This window comes from Delphinus delphis, chromosome 3, assembly GCF_949987515.2.
Source record: "Delphinus delphis chromosome 3, mDelDel1.2, whole genome shotgun sequence".
Taxonomy (NCBI): Eukaryota; Metazoa; Chordata; class Mammalia; order Artiodactyla; family Delphinidae; genus Delphinus; species Delphinus delphis.
Genome location: NC_082685.1, coordinates 15,157,928 through 15,177,820, shown reverse-complemented (window position 1 = coordinate 15,177,820; position 19,893 = coordinate 15,157,928). Strand labels below are relative to the sequence as shown.

The window sequence follows — 19,893 nt, the reverse complement described above, 5'->3', positions numbered from 1 at the left end:
CAGACCCACGCCCTCACTGCATGAGGGAGCCGGTGTGGGATTTGGGGTCCTAGGGAGATGCTCTCGTCTGGGATCTGGGAATTAGTAGAGGTGGGATCTGGGCTTCACTGAGAAGCAAGTGCTGCCCCTAACAATGACAAATACCTTTTACTGAACACTTTAAACTATGGGTCTTCTACTGTGTAAGGGACTTTAGATCCATTTTACAAATGAGGAAATCAAGGCTCTGAGAGAGTGAGGGCCTAAGGTCACACAGCTGGTGAGACTCTCCCTATATCACCCCCCTCCCCTGAGACCTCCAGTTAGGGGAGAGTTTGGGAGAGCTGAATGGGGGGGGGGGTTGCTTTCTGATTGGCAACACTTAGGCGCAAAAAAACCCCATCAATTTTTTACTGAAATCAAGATTTTACTGGGCAACCTGATAGTGCCAGACTGGTTGGCACCTACAGCTCCACTCCATACTGCAGGCCACGTGGGTTTGAGGCAGGGGTTGGAAAGGCCCCTAAGACCGCTTTCTCTCTGCTCCCAGAACACGTAGGGCCGAGTGGGCAGCTCAAGTGGTGTCTCCGTTGATGCAGGGTGCTTTGAGGGGCAGGGGCTGGCTCTGGGACCCCGATGTCCTGGGAAGAAGCTGCAGGCTCTGAATGGTCTCCCTCAGCTGGGCCTGAGTACTCTCTATCTCGGCCAGGCGGCACTCCTGGGGAGGCAGCGGCAGTGGACTCAGAGCCGGGGGAGGGTTGCGCCCAACTCTTGTTCCCTTACCCAGCCCAGATAGGCCCCAGGGCTCGGGCAGGGGTCTCACCAGACTTTTCAGCCTGTGGTCCTCATTGGTTGGAGGATCGCGCTCTGGATCCAACTTCGCGGTCCTGTGGGGATCAGGGGCAAAGGGAAAGCGTCAGAGGCTGAGGAACATCCCTCCAGCTCTTGGTAGGAGAGTCAGGGGCTCGGGGGCGAAGCTTGGAATGGAGGCGGGGTTTATCCAGGCTGGGGGATGGGGCCTAGATCAGTCTGAAGAAGGGGCTGCTGAATTAGAGCCTGGACCGTAATGGGATGAAAGGACAAACCAACCAACCGTTGGAGGCGGGTCTTGGCTAGTCCTGAGCTGGGTCATGAGAGGGATGGGGGAATGCCCAGACTAAGAGATAGTGGGTCTGTCCCAATCTGTGTGGGAGAAGCTGACTGAGGGACTGGACGAGAGGCCCTCCCAGGGACTTGGGGCTGGTGGAGCTCAAGAGGCGGGTCTTAGGTGTGTTGGGGCGGGTCTTGCAGAGGGGGCGTGGCCGTGACAGGCATGATTTGGGAGGGACTGACTGGGAGGCGGGGCCTGAGCCGATCTCTTTAATAGAAAGCCCACCTGGGGGCGGAGCTAGTGGGAAGGGCGGGGCTTACCCTTCTTGGAGCCTGGTAGCCAGGTTCTGAAGCTGGCTCCGAAGCTGCTCCTGCTGCTCGCTCAAGGCCCGGATGTGGGTGCCGAGTGACTCCACGAGGCCGGACAGCGCCTTCTGATCCTGGCGCAGGGCGGCCACCTCGCACTGCAGCTCCGTCATCTGTGGGGAGGGAGCAGCTGTAACCTGAGCCATCGTCCCGCCCCTTCTCCCCAAGGACCCTGACCTCCCTGTACCCTGTGCTCTGCCTCCTCACCGCCCTGCCTATTGGGGAACGGTGCCCTAATTGTACAGAAGAGGAAACTGAGGCTCAGAGAGGGTTGGGTTATGCCTGGGTCACACAGCACAGCAAGCTCGGTATTTGAACCGAGACCTGCCCATCTTTCAGTCTTTTTCCAATCCTGTCTCCCCACTCTGTGTGCGGGCGGACCTGGGCTGTACCTCACCTTGCCCATGGGTCGGTGGGTGCCCAGCGGTTGGTCTCTGTCCCGTGGCTGGTCCAGCTGGCGCTGCCAGGGAACCGACGGCTTCCGAGGCAGCGATGCTGAGGTTCCGGTCCAGGGCCGGCCGCGGGGCACGGGTCCCGTGCGTAGGGAGCCTTTGGGTCGCGGCCGCGGCCCTGCAGACGGGCGGTGGCGAGCGGGGCGGCCAGCCGGGACGCTCTGCGTGCGCTGCACCGGCCGAGGCAGCCGCGGGGGCTGCTCCTCGTCCGGCCGTGGCCGGGCCCAACTACCTGCGCCGTGAACGCTGCGCAGGGACTGGCTCTTGGAGATGAGAGGGGTATGCTTGGGGAGGTCTCGGGGGGCCAGAAAGCCAGGCTTCTCTCCTGCAGAGATGCTGGGGGTGGGATGGGGGAGCTCAGACGCTCCACCGGTTCCTGAGCGGACTGCATCTCTACCTCTGACCAGAAATAACCCCGCCCCTGATCTTTTACTTCTATGTGACCCTATTGCTGAAGGGATCACATTTTGACTTCTGATCCTGTCCTGGACTTCTGACAATACTCTCCCTTCTATGACCTTTGACACAACGTCAATCTAACCTCTGATTTCTTTCTAGCCTTGTCCCTGAACTCTGACACAGTGTTACCCTTGGCTTGAACCTCTCTGTAACCTCTGCTTCCAGTTTGCCTGAGCTTGGCCTCTGCTCACAACTGTACCCTCTTCCTTCCCAATCTGACTCCGTCTTGTTCCCAGCCTCTGACCTTAAACTCACCCTGTCTCAGCCTCCTGAAAGAACATAGTCCCTGACTTCTGACCTCCAAAATGACTCTGCCCATAACCCTTGACCCCATCTGACCCTGGGCCCGACCTGTTTGCAATATGAACCTGTCCCTGACCCTTGATGATGTGTCTCAACATCCATCTGACCCACTCTGACCCCTGATTTGACCCTATCCACAACCTCTCACTGAAACCTGCCCCTCATTGCTGACCACAATGTCACTTTCTCTCTGACCCCAGACGTGACCTCTCCCTGATCTCTGCAATGCTTAATCCCCACCTCAGATTCCAATCTGACCCTGTGCCCGCCCTCTGACTGTACTGTGAGCCTCTCCCTGACCCCTGAGATGATCCTGTCTCCAGCCTCTGACCTCCATCCTACACTGCTTCTGACACTGACCCCAACATGACCCTGTTGTCTCTGACCCCTGACATGATCCTATCTTCATCTCTGACCACAGTTTGACCCTGTGATGCCTTTGGCCCTTCCCCTGCTCCTACCCATCAGAACTGGATCAGACTTGAGGCAGGTAGGTTACCTGGAATGGACCTGGGCTGGAGGTGGTGCGAGACGCATTGGCACAGACACAGGTACAGGTCGGCCCTCCTCGATGGCACTCAGGATGGTGGGCAGTGGTTCCAGGCTGTCACGGGTTGCCTGGTAAAGCAATGCAGGGAGGATGCTGAGCAAGCTCTCCAGGACCAGAGGCTCCCTACTCTCTTGCCTCCCTACCTCATATTCTGGGCTTTGGGCTCAGGCCACACCTGGTCAAGTTCAGCAAAGATGGTACAAAGCTGGGCATGCAGGACTGCCAGCTGGAGGGCCAGGTCACTGCTGCCCTGGTAACCACTGGGTGCTGTGTGCACATCCACCATGGCCACCTGGTCCAGGAAGCGTTGCATGGCAGGTCCATGATCCTCCAGGAAGCTATTCATGAAGCTCATGTAGGCCTCCTTCTCACCAAACCTAGATCGAGGCCCAACTGGGTGGGTCAGGTCAGGCATCTGCTACCCCCACGGCCCCAGCATGGCCTCCCAGCCTCCCAGGACTTACGGAGCATGGTTGGCGAGGTTCTGGATGACCTTGGCGATCAGCGTGAGGGTGCGGGCTGGGCCAGGTGCCGGGTGCTCTGGCGCTAGGCCAAAGAGGCTGGGTGAAAGAATGGCAGGACACAGGAGCCGCAGGAAGAGAGAGGCACACACTAGTCGGTACCCCAGTGCCTCAGAGCCACGTGCCTTGCATGCTTCTCGCCAGCCTGAGAACACAGTGCCCAGCTCTGCTGGGAACCAGCTGGGGCAGAAAAGACAATGGTCAGAGTGGGAGGATATGGGCATAAAGTTCATGGATGATCAAAGTGCTACGGTCAGGTGTCAGGAGACACCGGCATTCTGGGTCAGGATTGAAGACATTGGGGATAATGATGCTTGGGGTTATAGGTCCATTTAGGGTCAGGGTTTGTTTGTGGTGTAGTTATCGTGGTGACTTCTGGAGTCAGTAATCTTAGATTTGGGGATACAGGTTCACATGAGGATGGAGGCCATGAGCTTGGGATGTAGCTATGACTGGACATGAAATTGGGGTGCCAGACATGACATGAAATAGGATGGGATTGGGGTTACAGGGTCACCTAGGTTCAGAAATCATGAGATCGATATCCTAGATGGCATGGGGTTAGGCATACAGGTTAACCTAGGGTCAGAGGTCAAGGAATTAGAATCCTAGGAATCCCAGTTACATGGGATTTGGGACACAGTGTTACTTAAGGTCAGGGATCATGGAATTGGGGGTATGCCATTACTGGAATCAGAGGTCATAGGAGTGAGATCCTATGTTAATTGGGGTCAGGTGGCATGGACTTAGGGTCAGGTGGCATGGAATTAGGGTATGGGGTCACCTGTAGTTTAGAAGACAAAGAATTTGGTCCCAGGTTACTTGGGGTTAGGTAGCATGATATTGGGAATGGGTTGCCAAATTTAGCAAATAAAACTTTAGGATAAACAGTTAAACCTGAATTTCAGATTTTAAAAATGAACACTTTTTTTAGTGTAAGCATGTCCCAAATATGGTATCACATTTAACTGGGCATCGTGTATTTTATCTGGAAACCCTAATTGGGAGTCAGGGTTAGCACAGTGGCTAAGAGGCAGGGTTAGGCTCGGGTTCTGGGGCCCTGATTCTCACTCGTAAGAGTGGATGATGCTCTCAAAGACCTCCTTGCAGCTGTTTCGCAGTCTGATCTGGTGCTGGGGCAGCTCTGAGGCCGGGCACTTGCTGGGGTTCACCTCACAGTCCTCAGTGGAGGCACAGAGACGCCGCACGACCTGTCCTGCAGTCCAGCACAGCCAGAGAGGGGCCAGCCCATGACCACCACAACCCACAGCACCCAGCCTCCAATTCTATCTCCAAATTACTCTGGAGGCACCTAAAATCTTGGGGAACCCCTGATTCCTTCTAGGATCTGAGCATCCCCAGGGCACCACCCACTACCAGAATCCAAGTTACTCAAGGATTCTCAGATCTCCCCTGGGGTGTCCTAGCCGGCTCAGCTAGGCCTCTGACCCCTGCCCCACTCTGCTTACCCAGTGTCTTTTGGAGGTAATCCTGTGCTACCAGCTTCATGTACTCATCGATGGCCTTGGTGGCCAATGTGTTTTCCCGGAACAGAAGAGCCTCACGGCCTCCACTGCGTGCCAGCTCCGCGGTGCCCAGGTCTGTCACCAGTGCCTGGGCATAGTGGGGTTACGATGCGTTGGGCGCAGACTGAGTCAGGGGGAATCCCTGCCCTTGGCGGGTCCCTCACCCCTGGGGCACAGGCCCACTCCTCATAGCTGCTGCCCAGGCCCAGCCCTCGCTGCTGGGGCTCTTAACAGGCCGGAACCTCCACCCCTCCAAGCGCAAACTTGGGCCTCGCAGTGCAGAGGCTCAGCTCAGACCCCGCCCCTCAAGCTGCCCAGCCCCTCGAAAGTGCCACTCTGGTATTGTCCCCACCAACTCCCCCCCGGAGCGCGCGATCGGTCAGCCCCTGGGCACCCGGGTTCGTCCCGTCGCAGCGCCGCACCTGAGCCCGGCCGGTGGCCCGCAGCACGCGCACCATGGCAGCCGCCAGCTCTTCCTTGGCCTGAGCGGACAGCGCGAGCTCGAGCGCCCCGCAGAGGCGCGCGTAGTGGAAAGTGAGGAACTCAGCCAGCTCCTTGTAGCGTTCAGAGGGCAGCACGCGCAGGCGCCGCGCCCGGATTCGTGCCCGCAGCGCCGCGCCCGCTGGCGCCCCGAGAAGCGGGAACCAGCGCTCCAGGCCCGCGGCGGGCGCGCGGGGGACGCCTAACTCTTCCAGCGCCAAGGCCACGCGGCCCAGCACCGCGTCCCCCGGGCCCGCTCCGCGTAGCCGCAACGACAGGCGACGCGCGGGCGGCAGCGCCTCAAAGTGGAAGCGTTCCGCCCAGAAGAGCTGGCCCGGGCCAGCCCTCGGAGTTGTGCGAGCCAGCAGTGCGCCGTCCAGCCACAGCTCCGCGCGCACTCCCGGCGCCCCCGCCGCCGCCCGGGGCAGCCCCTTCACTTCGTGCACCCACACGCTCAGCCACGTCTCTTCCCGCTCAATGTTGTCCTGCGGACCGGAGTAGGGGCGGGGGCGTGGCGTCTGTGCTCCACATCGGACACCAGAGGTGAAGAACGGGGCCCGTGCTCCCAGGGGGTCGCTGGGCCCCTGGGGGAAGACAGTGAGGCCACGGGGGTGCCCAAGACGGCTATGCGGAAACCCTCTAGCTTTTCTGGGCTCTCCCGGAGAGATCAGGGCTCTAGGGCATGGAGGAGTAGCCGCGGGGTGGGGACTTGGAGACTGCCTGGGGTGCAAATAGGGCTCGGATTGAATACAATCCGAGCTGTGCAAGGGCTGGTAATAGATGCAAGTTGGGGGGGAGGATCTCGGAGTGGCTGCAAAAGTGTAGGGGGGCAGGTGTGTCCAAGGGGCAAGGTTTTGGGGCGAGTGGGATTTGGGGTGGGTGGAAGGGGCGGGGCCCGGGCTGTGGGAGGGGTCTCCAGGTCCGACCTTGCGCACTACCGACCTGACTAGGCTGGAAGTGGCGACGGATGTCCTCTATCCAGCGGTCTCTCTCAGCAGCCGAGCGACAGGAGAAGCAGCGGCTCCCTCCCGCCCACGTTACCTGTTGAGGAGGGGCATCCAGCGTGCGGTTGAGACCAAGGGTGCAGCCAAAGGGTCAGGCGAGGCGGAGAGTTGCCTGCACGTACCTGGAAGCAGTGGGGCTCCTCCAGGAGGCTGGGGTGCAGTGGCCAGACCCGCACGTCCCGCTCGGCGCCCAGGTCCAGTTCCGAAAGCTTGGCCAGCGATTCCCGAGAGCCCAGAGCACTGGGGGGTCTGGTGAAGGCGCACATGAACAAGCTGTCATTCCTACCCACTACCCCTCCCCCACCCCAACTACCCCTTACAGCCTGAAGAGTGGAAGCCAGGAGGGACTTGAACCTAAATTGGACTTGAATCCTCCTTTTGACACTTAATTCACTCTCTGAACTCCACAGTCACACTGGCCTTGTTTTTGTCACTTCATCCATCCTCTTGACCTTTGCACTTGCTGTTCCCTCTGCCTGGAATGCTTTTCCTGACCCTTTCGGCCTAGTTAACTTCCATCTATCCTTCAGATCTCAGCTCAAGTGTCCCTTCCCTGACACTCCCAGACCAAGGTGTTGACTCAGCTGCAGTTTTAGTTATTGTGTCAGACTCTGCCCCCACCATTCAACAGAGGGCTGGCTCAATGCTAAGGGTCTTTCAGTGGCCCCAGCATTGCCCAACATGGGGCAGGACACAGAGGGCCACAGGGGATATTTGGTGAAAGTCAGAATTATAGGCAGGAGGAGGGGGAGGGGCAATGTTGGATCCCAGCCCCTCCAGCTCCTCAGAGACCCTTACCCATCCTGGGAAGCATTGGCTCCTAGCTCCGATTTGGCCTTTTTCTTCTCTTTCAGCCGCTTGAGCAGCCCCTGTGGGGAGGGGGATGTCAGCTGGGCACAACCCTGTGTTCCCTCCTCAGCTCCCTTCCCCCCAGGGTGTCCTGGAAGATCTGTTGGTCTCGAGGGATCACAACCTCAGGCTATATTAGCAGGAATATTAAAGGCAATCAACAGCTCCCATTTCTAAAGCACCAATCATATGCTTTCCTACATTCCCTATGGACTTTTCATAAACAGCCCCAAGAAGGAGCTTCTCTTTCTGGCTCCATTTGACAGATATGGACACTATGATCCTGAGAGGGTCAGTGACCTGCCTAAGATCACCCAGGAAGAGTCCCCCTTTCACCTCTGAAGGTCGGAAAGTCTTTGCTTTCCCCTCCACCCCGCCACTTACCCGAATGTTGTGGACCTCGTTGGGGCCAGCGGCCTCTGGCTCGGTCTTTCCAGAGATCCGATCTGTGGGTGGTCAGGGGTGGAAGGTGGGGGGGTGGGATCGTCGTGGATTCTGCCCCACCCTGAGAGGCTCCCAAATCCCCAGCCCCCATCTCTCAAGCTTACCTGGATCCCTGAGGTTCCCCAAGGCCACCTGGATGCTGCCCTCGGAACTAGCGCTCCCCACCCGGGGCCTGCAAGGACGCTGTCCCCCAAAAAGGGTGGGTGGTCAGAAAGGAGAGGCAGGCAGACAGACAGAGGGAGAGGCAGACGCCTTTCTGTTATGCCCCCTCATCCCCCGCCGTTACCACTGTTCTGTCTCTCTTCCTTCCTCTCCTTCCCTCCCCTTGCCCAGGTGTCCCCTCTTACCTCCTCCTCACCCCCAAGCAGCACCAGCCTCCCATCAAATAGGGTGAAGGCCCCGATGTTCCAGATGGGCACGTCGGGTGGGGGGGCCTCTGGGATCTGTGGGGCAGGGGGCTCCAGCTCCGGCTCAGGCTCTGGGTAGAGGAGGAGGTGCTGGGGACGTGGGAGTCCTTTCTTCTCCCTCAGAACAACCTCTCCACTCACCAAGGCTCATCAAGGGTTGCCTCCTAAGTGCCCCCTCTTCCCAACCCACCCAGCAGCCATGTCAGGTGTTGGACAAGCCTCCACCCCTCTCCGGGCCTTGTCCCCACTAACCATGGGTGGTGATGGGTGGTGGACACAGCCCCACCGACTATGTGCCCCGCGTACTGTGTTTACTGCTTCACACACCTCTCATTTAATCCTCCAAAAGCCATTTGATGGGCTATTAAAACACCCATTTTACCAAGGAGGAAACTGAAAACACATAGAAATTGAGTGACTTGCCCAGGGTCACACAGCTTGTGAGTCACTGAGCTGGGCTTCGGATACAAGCATTCTTCTCTCTCTCTTTTTTAATTGACTTAGTACCATCTTTACACAAATCGAACACACACACAAACACATCAACAACTATGGAACTGTATCAATTAAACTTTGATAAGACAACACAAAGAACTAACAAATAGCTAAGATGTTGCTGAATTGAAAGCATTTCCAATGAAAGTTTAATTTTAAGAGGTCCATATTTACATAGTATGTTAAATGCTTCTGCATCTCATTTTAAATGCATGATAAATAAAGAACAAAGATAAAGGTCGCAACAGATCTTCCGAGAGGGTTCAGCCTTGTGGTGGTCTGATCTCACTGCGAGAAATGCACTGAAAATGGAAATAACGTTACTTGCTAATTTTCCTTCTTTCCTTTTCATAGTTTCCTTCAAGGAAACTAAGCCTTTGTTCCAAGGCCTGGCTGGCACTAACAGAGCCCATACTCAAGGGTCGTGTACATACAAGCATTCTTCTCTTAAGCAAGACAGTGGGCAAGTCCAAGAGGTTAAAAAACAGGACAGCAGCCTTGGTTCCTTACATAAATAACAAGTGTAAGGGGAAAAGTGTTCAAAGTTTGAGAAAGGAACAGAAGAAGGGCAGGGTTGGGAGAGGTGCAGTAGGAAGGCCTCCCAGAGAGAGTAAGTTTACAATGGGTCTTTTTTTTTTTTTCTCTCTAATTTTTTGGCCATGCTGCGTGGCATGTGGGATCTTAGTTCCCCAGCTAGGGATAGAACCTGAGCCCCCTGCAGTGGAAGCGTGGAGTCTTAACCACTGGACCACCAGGGAAGTCCCCTGCAATGGGTCCTGAATAACAGATTGGGTTTTGACAAAGATGGAGGAGATCGTGGCATGAATGGCTTGAGCAAAGCCTGGGAGGTGGCACATGGCCTGGCCCAGGGAAATAAAGGGAGGGGTGAGAAGGGATTGGAGGGCTTGGAGGCTGGAGGGGAAGGTTCAGGAAGAGATTAGTGCGGGGCTTTGGGTGTCAGTTAGAAGAGCTGGGGTTTTATCCTGGAGGTATGAGGAGCCATGGGAGGTGTCTGAGTAGGGGAGGAGCCGGTCTGCTTGTTAGAGAGCTCTCACTGGATCCTATGGCGTGGGCAATACCTGATACCGTGGAGGGGGCTGAAGGGATGCCTCTGCAAAGTGGGAATATGAATGATGAGAATCAGATGAGCTTCCGGGATAGGAGGGCTGGATCAGGCCGCCCAGGTTACCTGTCTGTCCCATTGTTTTACCACCGGGGGAATAAATGATGACCGCCACTTGTTAACGGATCACATAAAATGTGCTGAGTCCTAGACCAGCGTTACATTCATGAGCTCCAGTCCTCATGATATCCTTTACTCTTCTAGATCCCTCTGTGTGACACTTAGCCCCATCTGTCATTTTCTTGTTTGTTTGCTGTCTGTCACGCCCACTACACTATGAGCTCCACAGGGCAGGCAGTTTCGTCTGTTCTGTTCACTGCTGTGTCCTCAGTGTCTAAATCAGGGCAGGCCTAGAACGTAGTAAATGCTCACAGACCTCTGTCTGAATGAATGAATGAACGAATGAAATAATATATCCTTCAAGGTAGGAATCATGATTCCCATTTAACTTATGGGGAAGCTGAGGCTCAAGGAAGTGAAGAAACTAAGACATGGAGGCTGGAGGGCAGGAGAGCAGGAGGCAGCAGAGATGGGTATCCAGGCAGGAGAGAATAAGCCTGGGCCATTGAATGTGAGGAGAGACCTACTGGGGCCAAGAGCCATTTGGCATCTGGACCGTGCTACCATCAGTCTATTCCCTGTCCCTTCCCAGGGCTGGACCCCCAGCTCACAGGTCCCTAGCCACTCCCACCATGCCCAGGCCCTGGGTAAGGGGGAGAGAGAGAAGAGGGCAGCCAGCCGGGCCCCAGCCACTTCCTGTCGGGCTTTTGCACTCCCCACAACTTCCTGTGTCTGTAAGGCTGATGCTCCGGAGGCAGACAAAACCCAAGCATCTGGGCCTCCCAGCCTGGGTGGGGGAGCCGTGTACCTGAGGTCTCTGGCTCTGGTTCTGACTCCAGCGGTGGGCTCTTATGCCTTCCCCAGAGGGTCTTGGATATTCGGAGGCGGCTCGAGCGCGACTCCTTGTGGGACGCAGAGAGGACACGACGAAACAGCGAGCGAGGGGCCGGCTGGCTGCTGACTGTGGGCTCCTGGTGGCTCAGCGCCCTCCCCCATCCTGCAAGGCGGCCCCAGTGGAACCCTCCAGCCCCCTTCTCCCCACAACCTCCTGAGTGCCAGTGGTAGGAGGTTAGCGGCGATGGGGCTGCTGGCTGGGTTTGGGAGGCCAGGCTCGGCGAAGGTGGGTCCATGGCAGAGATTCTCCTGGGGGATGATAGGGTGACAATTCTGCCCAGTGTCTGCCCACACGTTGTCTTCATCTTGGCCCCCTCCCTACTCTCAGCTCTGCCCCCAGGGAACCCCCTTGGGGGCCATATGCATTCCCTCTCTTACCTTGATTTCCTGAGCAGCCCCAGAATCAGCAGCCGTCTGCACCCTGCCTGGCTTCCTCCCGCTGAACGCAACTCCACGTGACCCTGTCTGTCCCACCCCACCCCACAGCCAAGCTGGGAGGGCACAGTGAGGGCAGGATGCAAGAGGAGAGGAGGTGACAGAGCAGGACTCAGAATCTCTCACTGACCAGGAGGCAGCACATGCCCCTCTCTGAGACTCAGTGGCCTCCTCTGCAAAACGGGCACATGCTGACTAAATGCTGGAACTCTCATCCACTGCTGGTCAGAGTGTAGACTGATTCATCCAAGCTGGAAAACTGTTGTGACCTATGAACATTGACCACACCCTTCTCCTCTGACCCAGCAGTTCCACTGCTAGGTATACACCCAATAGACATGCCCACCAGCGCTATTCATGATAGCGCCAAACGGAAAACAACCCAAGTGTGCATGTACTGTAGAATGAATAAATTGTGGTCTCTTTACATAGTGGGATATTATGTATCAATAAGAAGGATCGAACTCAGATGAATCACAATGTTGAGCAAAAAAACCCAAACAATGAAGAGTAAACGCTGTGTGTTTCCATTTATATGGAGTTCCAAAGCAGGCAAAACTCTGTTTAACAATTCAGGATATTGGTTTCCTTTGGAAGGGCCAGAGACTGGGGAGGTGGGGAAGCACAACGGAGGCTTCTGGTAGCTGATCATGGTGGGTTTTTTTTTTTTTTAAATTGAGGTGAAATTCACATAATATAAATTTAACCTGTTCTATTTCTTGAGCTGGGTGTTGATGACATGGGTATGTTCTGTTGTGAAAATTCATTAATCACACATTTTGGTGCCCTTTCTTATATCTCTATGATACCACAATAAGTATTTACTTGAAAAAAGAGGTGGCCACATGCTGTTCTGAGTAATAAGTGAGATAACTTGAGAGTCAGTAGAATCCTGGCCCACTGGCCCCAGAGTGGGTTTGAGTGCCAGCTGGTCCTTCTCTCACTGTGTGACCTCAGGCAAGTCATTTCCTCTCTCAGAGCCTTGGTTTCCTGATTTGTACAAGATGATAACATCAGTTTCAGAAGGTTTATAATGGGACACTTTGTTTATTCAGCAAATGTTTCCTGAATGCCTACTATGTGCTGGGTACTGGAAAAGCTACAAGGAACAAAATAAACTGGGTTCCTGCCTTCCTGGAGCTCACAGTACAGCAAGAGAGACAAATCTTGAACATGAAGGCAGGACATTTCTAGCTGGTGAAGACTTGGAAGCAAATAGACAGAGTAGAGGCTGAGCAGAAGTGATGCACTTTGAGCTGGAAAAATCCAGGAGGGCTGAGCATGAGGAGGAGCTGGTCATGGGAAGAACACGCCAGGTAGAAGGGATGGCTTGTGCAAAGGCAAGCGTGACCGGAATTCACAGGGTGGGATGGGTAGGACTGCCTTCACGAGCATGTGACCTGTGCAGTCACCGGGCTCAGAAGGGCTCTGCATTGCGCTTGATTTAACTTTTTGGACAGGGCCTGCATTTTTCATTTCGCACTGGGCCTTGAACATTCTATAACCTGTCCTGAGGAAGAGGGTCTTCAGCGAGGGTCAAAAATCCTTTTCCTGGTGCTGGACATGTTCTTGCGGGTGCACATACCTTAGCTATGCCCACCTCATTCTTACCACACTCAGTCCACTCACTGCACATACAGGTAGAGTCTCCCTGTGTTCCACCATATCTCTGAGCCTGTACCACTTCACTGCATACGGGCCCCACTCCCAACTCCCTGCATTTTTGCTGGAGGACTTTCTCTGGCAGGTGGAGTCCACACTGCCTGTGCAACAAGCAGTCCCAGAGTGCCAACACATTAACACTGCCCTGGGAGCAGCCCTCAGCCAATGACTATGGAAGTTGGAGGATCAGTACTCCAGCTGCCTTGCCCTTTGAGTGGGATGACTCTGCGGTGTGTGACCTACACTGTCCCCCAAAGGTCCCTGGTGGGATTGAGCTCCACGTGCCTCCCATGCCCACATGCCTGATAAAGCACCCTTTCCCAGCTGCCTTCCCTTCCCTGTGTCGCTTCCTTATTCCCCAGCTGCCATGTCCTGGGATCACTGCTCAGACGACTACTTATCGACAAGGATTCTTGTCCCAGGGTCTGCTTCTGGGCAACCCTAAACTAAGACAGAATGTGCAAACGCAGATGATGCATGGACACAGGCTTTCTTCCCATGGTCTCTTTATTGGAGGTCTGTGGCTAGCAGGATCGTTGGAGGTGGCCCCCTACTGGATCACCTAGAGGCCCTCCTGGCAGTTCTTGGTTTCACGTTCTAAAAAAGACAAGGGAGTGTGAGGTTTGGCGGTGGGGTGGGTGAGGGGTCGTGGGGCTGGGTCTGCCTTCCTCATGGTGGCACCCTAGATGGTAAGAGGACAGGGGCCCAAAGTGAGGGGGCAGGTACAATGCCAACGGCAGGCCAGCCAAATGAAACGGAGTGGTAGCTTGAAGGTACAGCTAGATAGCACAGGGATGTTATAGAGGTGTTTTTGTGATCATGATCAGAGGTTGGGGTGCAGCCATCAGGCTGAGGTTGTGCTGACTGGGCCTGGATTGCTCCAGCGTAAGAGTTGTCGTCAAGGGTCAGGAAGGCTGGGGCTAGCAAGCATCCTCAGGATTGTCTCTCTGAGACTCTGAGATTGTCTGAGCAGAGGATTGCAATACTAGGTTAGGGGCTGGACAGAAGCTGTGCAGGTAAAAGGGTTTTCTGTAGAGGGTCACAGTCTGGGTCAGTGTTGTGTGGATGGGTGGGGGCGGGGCTTTGGGTGGGGGCAAGGATGAGGGCAAGTTTGGGTGGCTGGGATGAGGTTGTGCAGACAGAGTGGCAGAGTGGGTAGGCTATATTGCAAGCAGAATGACTGGAGTCTGAGTCTAGATTGCCTGAACAGACGAGCTGCAAGGGGGTTCAGGGTCCTGACTGAGGCTGTGTGGGCACAGGGTTACAGGAAGGAGTGAGGGGCCTGCTGAGTTTAGGCAAGCAGGCAGGGATCAGGGGCCGTGCTGAGCTTGTGTGGACAGATGGGCCTCAGGCCGAGGTAGTGCAGGCGTCGGGGACTCACCTTGTCGAAGTGCGGCCAGGTGCGCAGCTGGTTGAAGAGCCCGTCGCCCGGGCAGTCAGTGCGCACGAGCTGGCGGTGGCCGAGCAGCGCGTAGTCTGGCCGCAGGAAGCCGGCGCGCACAGCGCAGCGCGGGAGCTCGTCGCGCACCGCGCGCAGCGCGGCCTCTGCGGGCCGGTCCGCAGTGTAGTTGCCTATCAAGGCCACGCCGAAGCCGCGGGAGTTGTGGCCGAGTGTGTGCGCACCCACCCAGTGCCAGCCGCGGCCCTCGTACACGTAGCCGTCTGAGCCCACCACGAAACTGCGAGGAGAGAAGGAAGCATGCACCACTTGGCGTGAGGCCCCGTCTCTCATCTGGCCCTCTACCCCAGTTTCCGCACCTGTGCCAAGGGCCGCCGCCACCCCAAGTCCCGCCCGGTCGCGCTGACTCTACCCCGTCCAGCCGTGTCCCACTCCCCGACCTAATGCCACCCCAGAAACCGTCCCGTTTCTCTGGATCTACCCCCAACATTGGCCTCATCTCTTTCTACCCAGCTCCCTCCCCATTGTCTCAAGTCCAACTCCTGCCCAATTCAGAGCCCTTTTCTGTCTTAGGTCATATCCCATCACTGCCCCGTCCCAGACTCAGCCGCTACCACAGGTCCTGCTCCTCTCCCAAGTCCGGACTCCTTTCCTAGTTCCCACCCCAAACTCAGGAATCCACTGTTGAGCTATTTCTGCTCCATGTTAAGGCCCGGATCCTAGTCTAGGCCGCTCCCCTCTCCACACTGGCTCCACCCACCCTAAACTCCTTGCCAGCTTGGCTCAGGTCCAAACCCCGCCCCCCTCAGTCAGGCTCTGTGCCCCCAGGCTCTACACTGCACCACCACTTGGTCCGCCCTGCCAGCGATTTGCAGGTTGCCGCCCACCTGTAGCCTATGTCGTCCCAGCCGCGAGTATACTGGTGGAAGCGCTGCATAGAGCGCATGTCGGCGGCGCAGCGCTCAAAGTCCGTGCAGGGTGACGCGGGCACGTATGTGTGGTGTACATACAAGAACCCGAGCGGCAGCTGCAGTGGCTTCGGGCGGCCCTGGTACGGGGCTGCGACCCAGCGGCAACGTGGGTGGATGGCTGGACACCCTGAGAGGAAGAGAGTCCAGCACGGGAGTAAGCAAGCGTTTCTCTGCCTGCCGCCTCCTCCCACACTAAGAGCGCATATAAGGATCATCCCTTCAGTCTCTTCCCAGATTTGGGGACAGTTCAGTCTCACACCACACTGGCCCCCATTGGGATCTAACTTAACTAAATCTAACAGCATCCTAGTCCTGTTGGCCTCCCAGCCAAAGCCCTTATTTCCCCCTCTGGAATCCCCCAGTCCTAGATCCTCCTGACCTGTGGGGCACTGAGAATGTCTGTATATATGAGAAGGAGCATTACAGGGGGTGGGGGCCCTTCTCACCTAGGAAGGCCTCAGTGAACTCCTTGGTAGCATGGGTGGCCACCTGTGCCAGCTGTTCTTGGCTCATACCCTGAAGTTGAGGGTGTGCTGGCTCCAGCCTCTGCAGCAGGATGAGGGCCCCCCATACCTGCTGGGTCAGAATGGGAGTTGGAGTCAGAGCAGCTCCGTTCTGCCGTCGGAAGTTGCTGCGAAATCCTGGGTCTCCTGCTACCCCGGCTCCGTAGTACTGGCTCAGCAGGTGGCTGAGGGGTGGCCGGGGCTCAGGGGACCGGCTCAGGTAGTCTCCAAGGAGGGCCCCATCCAGGGCACCATTGAGGAAGGCCGTGGTGAGGGTTGATGCTTCAGGGTCCAGGAGCGTGAAGGTCCGGGGAAGAGAGAGCTGGTCCCAGCAACCCTCAGTTCCCAGTGAATGGCTCCAGGTCTGAGGGCCCTGGAGGAAGTTCAGGCCCAGGTCTCTGGCCAGGGTGACCACTAGGAGGCTGTCCACAGTGGTTGGGAACTTGGCTTTAGTATCTGCTGAGGAGGCTTGGACATCTGGAGAGGTGACTTGGACATCTAGATCTGTGGCTCTAACGTTTGGAGACACAGCTCCGACATCTGCCCAGGTGACATCTGAAGAGGTATCCCTGAGTCCTGGGGAGGTGGCTCTTACATCAGGAACCGTGGCTCCAAAGTCAGGAAAGGTGACGCCAGCGTCCGGAGGGGTGCCCGTGCTGTCTAAGGGCAGGTTTACGACCCTGTTCCCCTGCAGCCCTGCCTCCAGCCCTGCCAGAAGAGGCTCCACAGCCACGGTTGAGCCATCGGGTGCCAGCACCACCCCACATTCCTTCCCGTCCCACACACCATGTCTCGCCACCTCCATGGTCAGGCCTTGAAGCTCTGGGCTCAGTGAAGGAGGATCCAGCATGGTGGTCTTGAGACTCTGCTCCTCCAGCAAGAAGTGTTGGAGAGGGTTGTGGGCACAAGAGTCCTGGGCTGACAGCAGCCATGAAGAGGCAGTGTGGCCAGCCTCGGTGGCTGGTGCCTTCTGCTCGAGCTCAGCCAGTGCCTGGATGACAGAGTCCATGAGCAGGGGCAGGGTCGCTGAAGGAGGAGGGATGGTATTAGCCCAGCAGCCCAGCACCACCTGTTACTGAGCCTCCCCCTGCCGTTTCTACATCTTCTCAATGCCCCCTGCCTTCGTTGGACAATCTTATGATGTCTGACATTGTCCTTGTGTAGGTGAGGAAACTGAGGCACAGACAACAAGTTAAGGAGCTTAGACTATCAGCGAGCACTGGGGAGCCATGGCAGGTTCATGAGCAGGGGAGATACATGGCCAGGTTGGAATTCTGATTGCTCCTTTGAGTGCTGTGTGGAGAATAGATTTTGGGGGGACCAGAGTAGAGAAGGGGAGAGAGTTTGGAGGTAAGCAATGAAGGTGGCTGAAGCCAGGATGGTGACGCTGTGATGGACAAGAGTGGGCAGAGTCTCCAGATATTTTGAGGGAAAGATGGACCGTTTTTCATGATGGATTGGAGTTTGGGGAATTTTAGAGGGAAAGGTGTCTCAAAGGATGTCCAGGGGAGGGTGGGCCTGTGCCTTGTGGGAGAAATGTCTATGGCTGAACTTGGAACTTAGAAGTCTGGGACTCAGAGCTGGGGTGGGTTGTTGAATAATTAAACCTTTACTATGTGCCAGGCACCATTCTAGGTGACTTATATAACAACCCAGTTAATCTTCACAAGGACCCTATGAACGTGGAGAGGTTAAATTATCTACCTAAGATCACATAGCTAGGAAGTGGCAGAGGCAGGATTTGAACACAGGAAGTCTTAATCCTTACACTCTGCTGACTGCTGGAATTCAGGTTCTTCTCCAGACAGTTCACTCAGTGATTCCTCTCTAGCTTTGTTCTTCTTTCTGCCTAAAATGTCCTTTCCTGCTTCACCACCAAGTAAAATTCTTCTTCCTGTCCTAGATCTATGTCCCCTCCTGCAGGAAGCCTTCCTGATTTTTGCTCTTTTGGCCCCAGTTTCTTCCCCCAGCCCTTGCCCTGATCCTATGGGGCTGGGAGCATCTGTGTTCCCAGACTGGAGGTTCCTTGAGACTGGGGCCTCCTGGATCTAGCCTCACCCTGTACAGGGCTGGACACAGAGGGGCAGCAGTATACTTCTGCTGAAATAAGAGTCCTGGCCTCAGGCCTCTGCCTTTTGACCTACCTGTGCCTGGCTCCGGCTGCAGCAGCAATCCGTACAGGATCCATAGGATAGCCTGGACCACCATTGTGGGCTTCCAGTTTCCAGGGGAAGTATCCAGTTTACCTCAGTGGAGACTTTGGCAGAGCTGGAAGGAGACAAGCATGGAGAACTGAGAGTGCCTTTGGCTACTGTCAAAGTCCAGCGGTGAATGACACGGCTGCCACTTGCAGAGCTGTGGGCGGGAGGCAGTGGTGGCATGGGTACAGAGTGCCCTGGCTCAACGTCATATGGGTCTCAGGGGCTTCCCCCATCCTATCCTGTTCCTCCCAGGGTGAGGTCAATGGTCAGTAAGCCAAGCGCATTGCAGGAGTGGCCTGGAAACTAGGTAGCTCAGATTCCAGCAAACTCTGCCCATTCCCCAGGAGTGGTAAACTGAGGCTAATGCAGCAATCCACCCTTCCTATGGTGATCGTTCTGTAGCTGCTTCTGGCCACCAGAGGGGACTCTCAGGTGCCTGCCCGACTGGTAAGACTGGCTGTGATGAGGGTGAGGAGAGAAGGAGAGGCCTGAACTCGGCGCTGCCTCTGCTATCTTTGATGCCAGCACTTTAGCCTCAGGCAGAGGATGAGTGCAGGGGCCGAGGATTGTTTTTGTTGAAGTAGCGTAGGGGGACCTGAAGATGTCATCTCTCATCTCATTCCAGCTCCGGATCCCAAGCTACCAGAGGTAGCTGAGAGCAGGAATTGGGCTGGGGTGTTTGGGACCCTGGCTTTGTCCCCGGAGCGGACTTCTGGGCTCACCTGGGTTGGCAGTGAGGGGTCCTCCCTCTTCCTCTGGTGCCTGTGGCCAAGTCCTGCTGAAGAGAGCCCTCCTCCTCTTTATCCAGCATCGGGTGGGATGGGCTCATCATGGCTGGGGCTGCCGTGTAAATTACTTCACTGTTGGCCTCCCATCTCGAAACTAGCCTGGGGAATTTCCAGGAGACCCACCAGGCTGGGCACTCAGCACAGGGCGGGCCTTGGGCGGGCCTGGGAGTGCCCAGGCTAAGCCAGGCCTGGGATTCCCCAGGGGACCTGCTTAGATATTGAGTGTCCTCTTTCTGGGCACTCAGCATGGCCTAGCACAAAGCTGGACACACAGTAGGGGCTCACAGAGTTAGATGCTAAGAGAGGAGGATGAATAGAGGCTGCTCCCCAGGAGATTCTGAGGAAATCTCCTCCTCCATGTCCCAGTTTCTGAGGATTTGGGGTCAGGGGCTCTGCCTGATAGAACCATGTGGAAGATGTGGGCTGTGTGTCCATCCGGTGCAGGACTAGCGTGAGGAGAGTGAGGGTGTAAACTTTAAGGTGGTGCCGAAAATCTCAGCATCAAGATAAATAATATTCTAGCACAATGCTTTAAAAGACTAAAAGAAATGCAAAAAAAATCCATGATGAACAAAATATCAACATTTTAATAAAGACAGGGTCAGGGGCAGTGCTGTGCTTGGACATCTTGGAGCCAGAAGTGAAAGGAAAAATCAGGAATTCTGATCCTGTCTTTGTGCCTCCCTTGCCTTAACTTCATCCAGGCCCTACATCCACCAGGGGGTAGCCCCCAGGATGTTGCGGGGTAACCGTCACATGAGATCCTCACCTAATTTCTGCTTGGTCTGGGAATGTGGCATCATGGACCTTGGGTTTGTCCCTCTGATTCTCCCACTGATTGTGGCTGTGGAGAGACCCTTACAATTTTATTTAACTGCCAATTTATGCTCATTTTACCCAGCAGGAGGGTGAGCTCAGAGATGTTAAGTAACT

General features: G+C 55.9%; 2 protein-coding genes across 2 annotated transcripts; both read right to left on the bottom strand.

The window, feature by feature from the left end:
- Positions 1-27: 27 nt before the first annotated feature.
- Positions 28-11,383, bottom strand: RASAL3 (RAS protein activator like 3). The gene is made up of 17 exons (XM_060006719.1): positions 10,916-11,383; positions 8,370-8,500; positions 8,127-8,205; positions 7,963-8,024; positions 7,528-7,598; positions 6,852-6,978; positions 6,668-6,766; positions 5,668-6,210; positions 5,189-5,333; positions 4,791-4,935; positions 3,663-3,899; positions 3,374-3,575; positions 3,148-3,266; positions 1,832-2,222; positions 1,390-1,547; positions 803-866; positions 28-697 (listed from the first exon to the last, which is right to left on the bottom strand). The coding sequence occupies exons 1-17, from the start codon at positions 11,304-11,306 to the stop codon at positions 554-556; spliced, it is 3,108 nt and encodes a 1,035-aa protein (XP_059862702.1). The 5' UTR covers positions 11,307-11,383; the 3' UTR covers positions 28-553.
- A 2,204-nt stretch (positions 11,384-13,587) lies between these two features.
- On the bottom strand, positions 13,588-18,309 carry PGLYRP2 (peptidoglycan recognition protein 2). The gene is made up of 5 exons (XM_060006718.1): positions 18,116-18,309; positions 15,915-16,997; positions 15,385-15,595; positions 14,480-14,777; positions 13,588-13,695 (listed from the first exon to the last, which is right to left on the bottom strand). Exons 1-5 carry the CDS (start codon positions 18,177-18,179, stop codon positions 13,657-13,659), a joined length of 1,695 nt encoding a protein of 564 aa, XP_059862701.1. The 5' UTR covers positions 18,180-18,309; the 3' UTR covers positions 13,588-13,656.
- Positions 18,310-19,893: the final 1,584 nt, after the last annotated feature.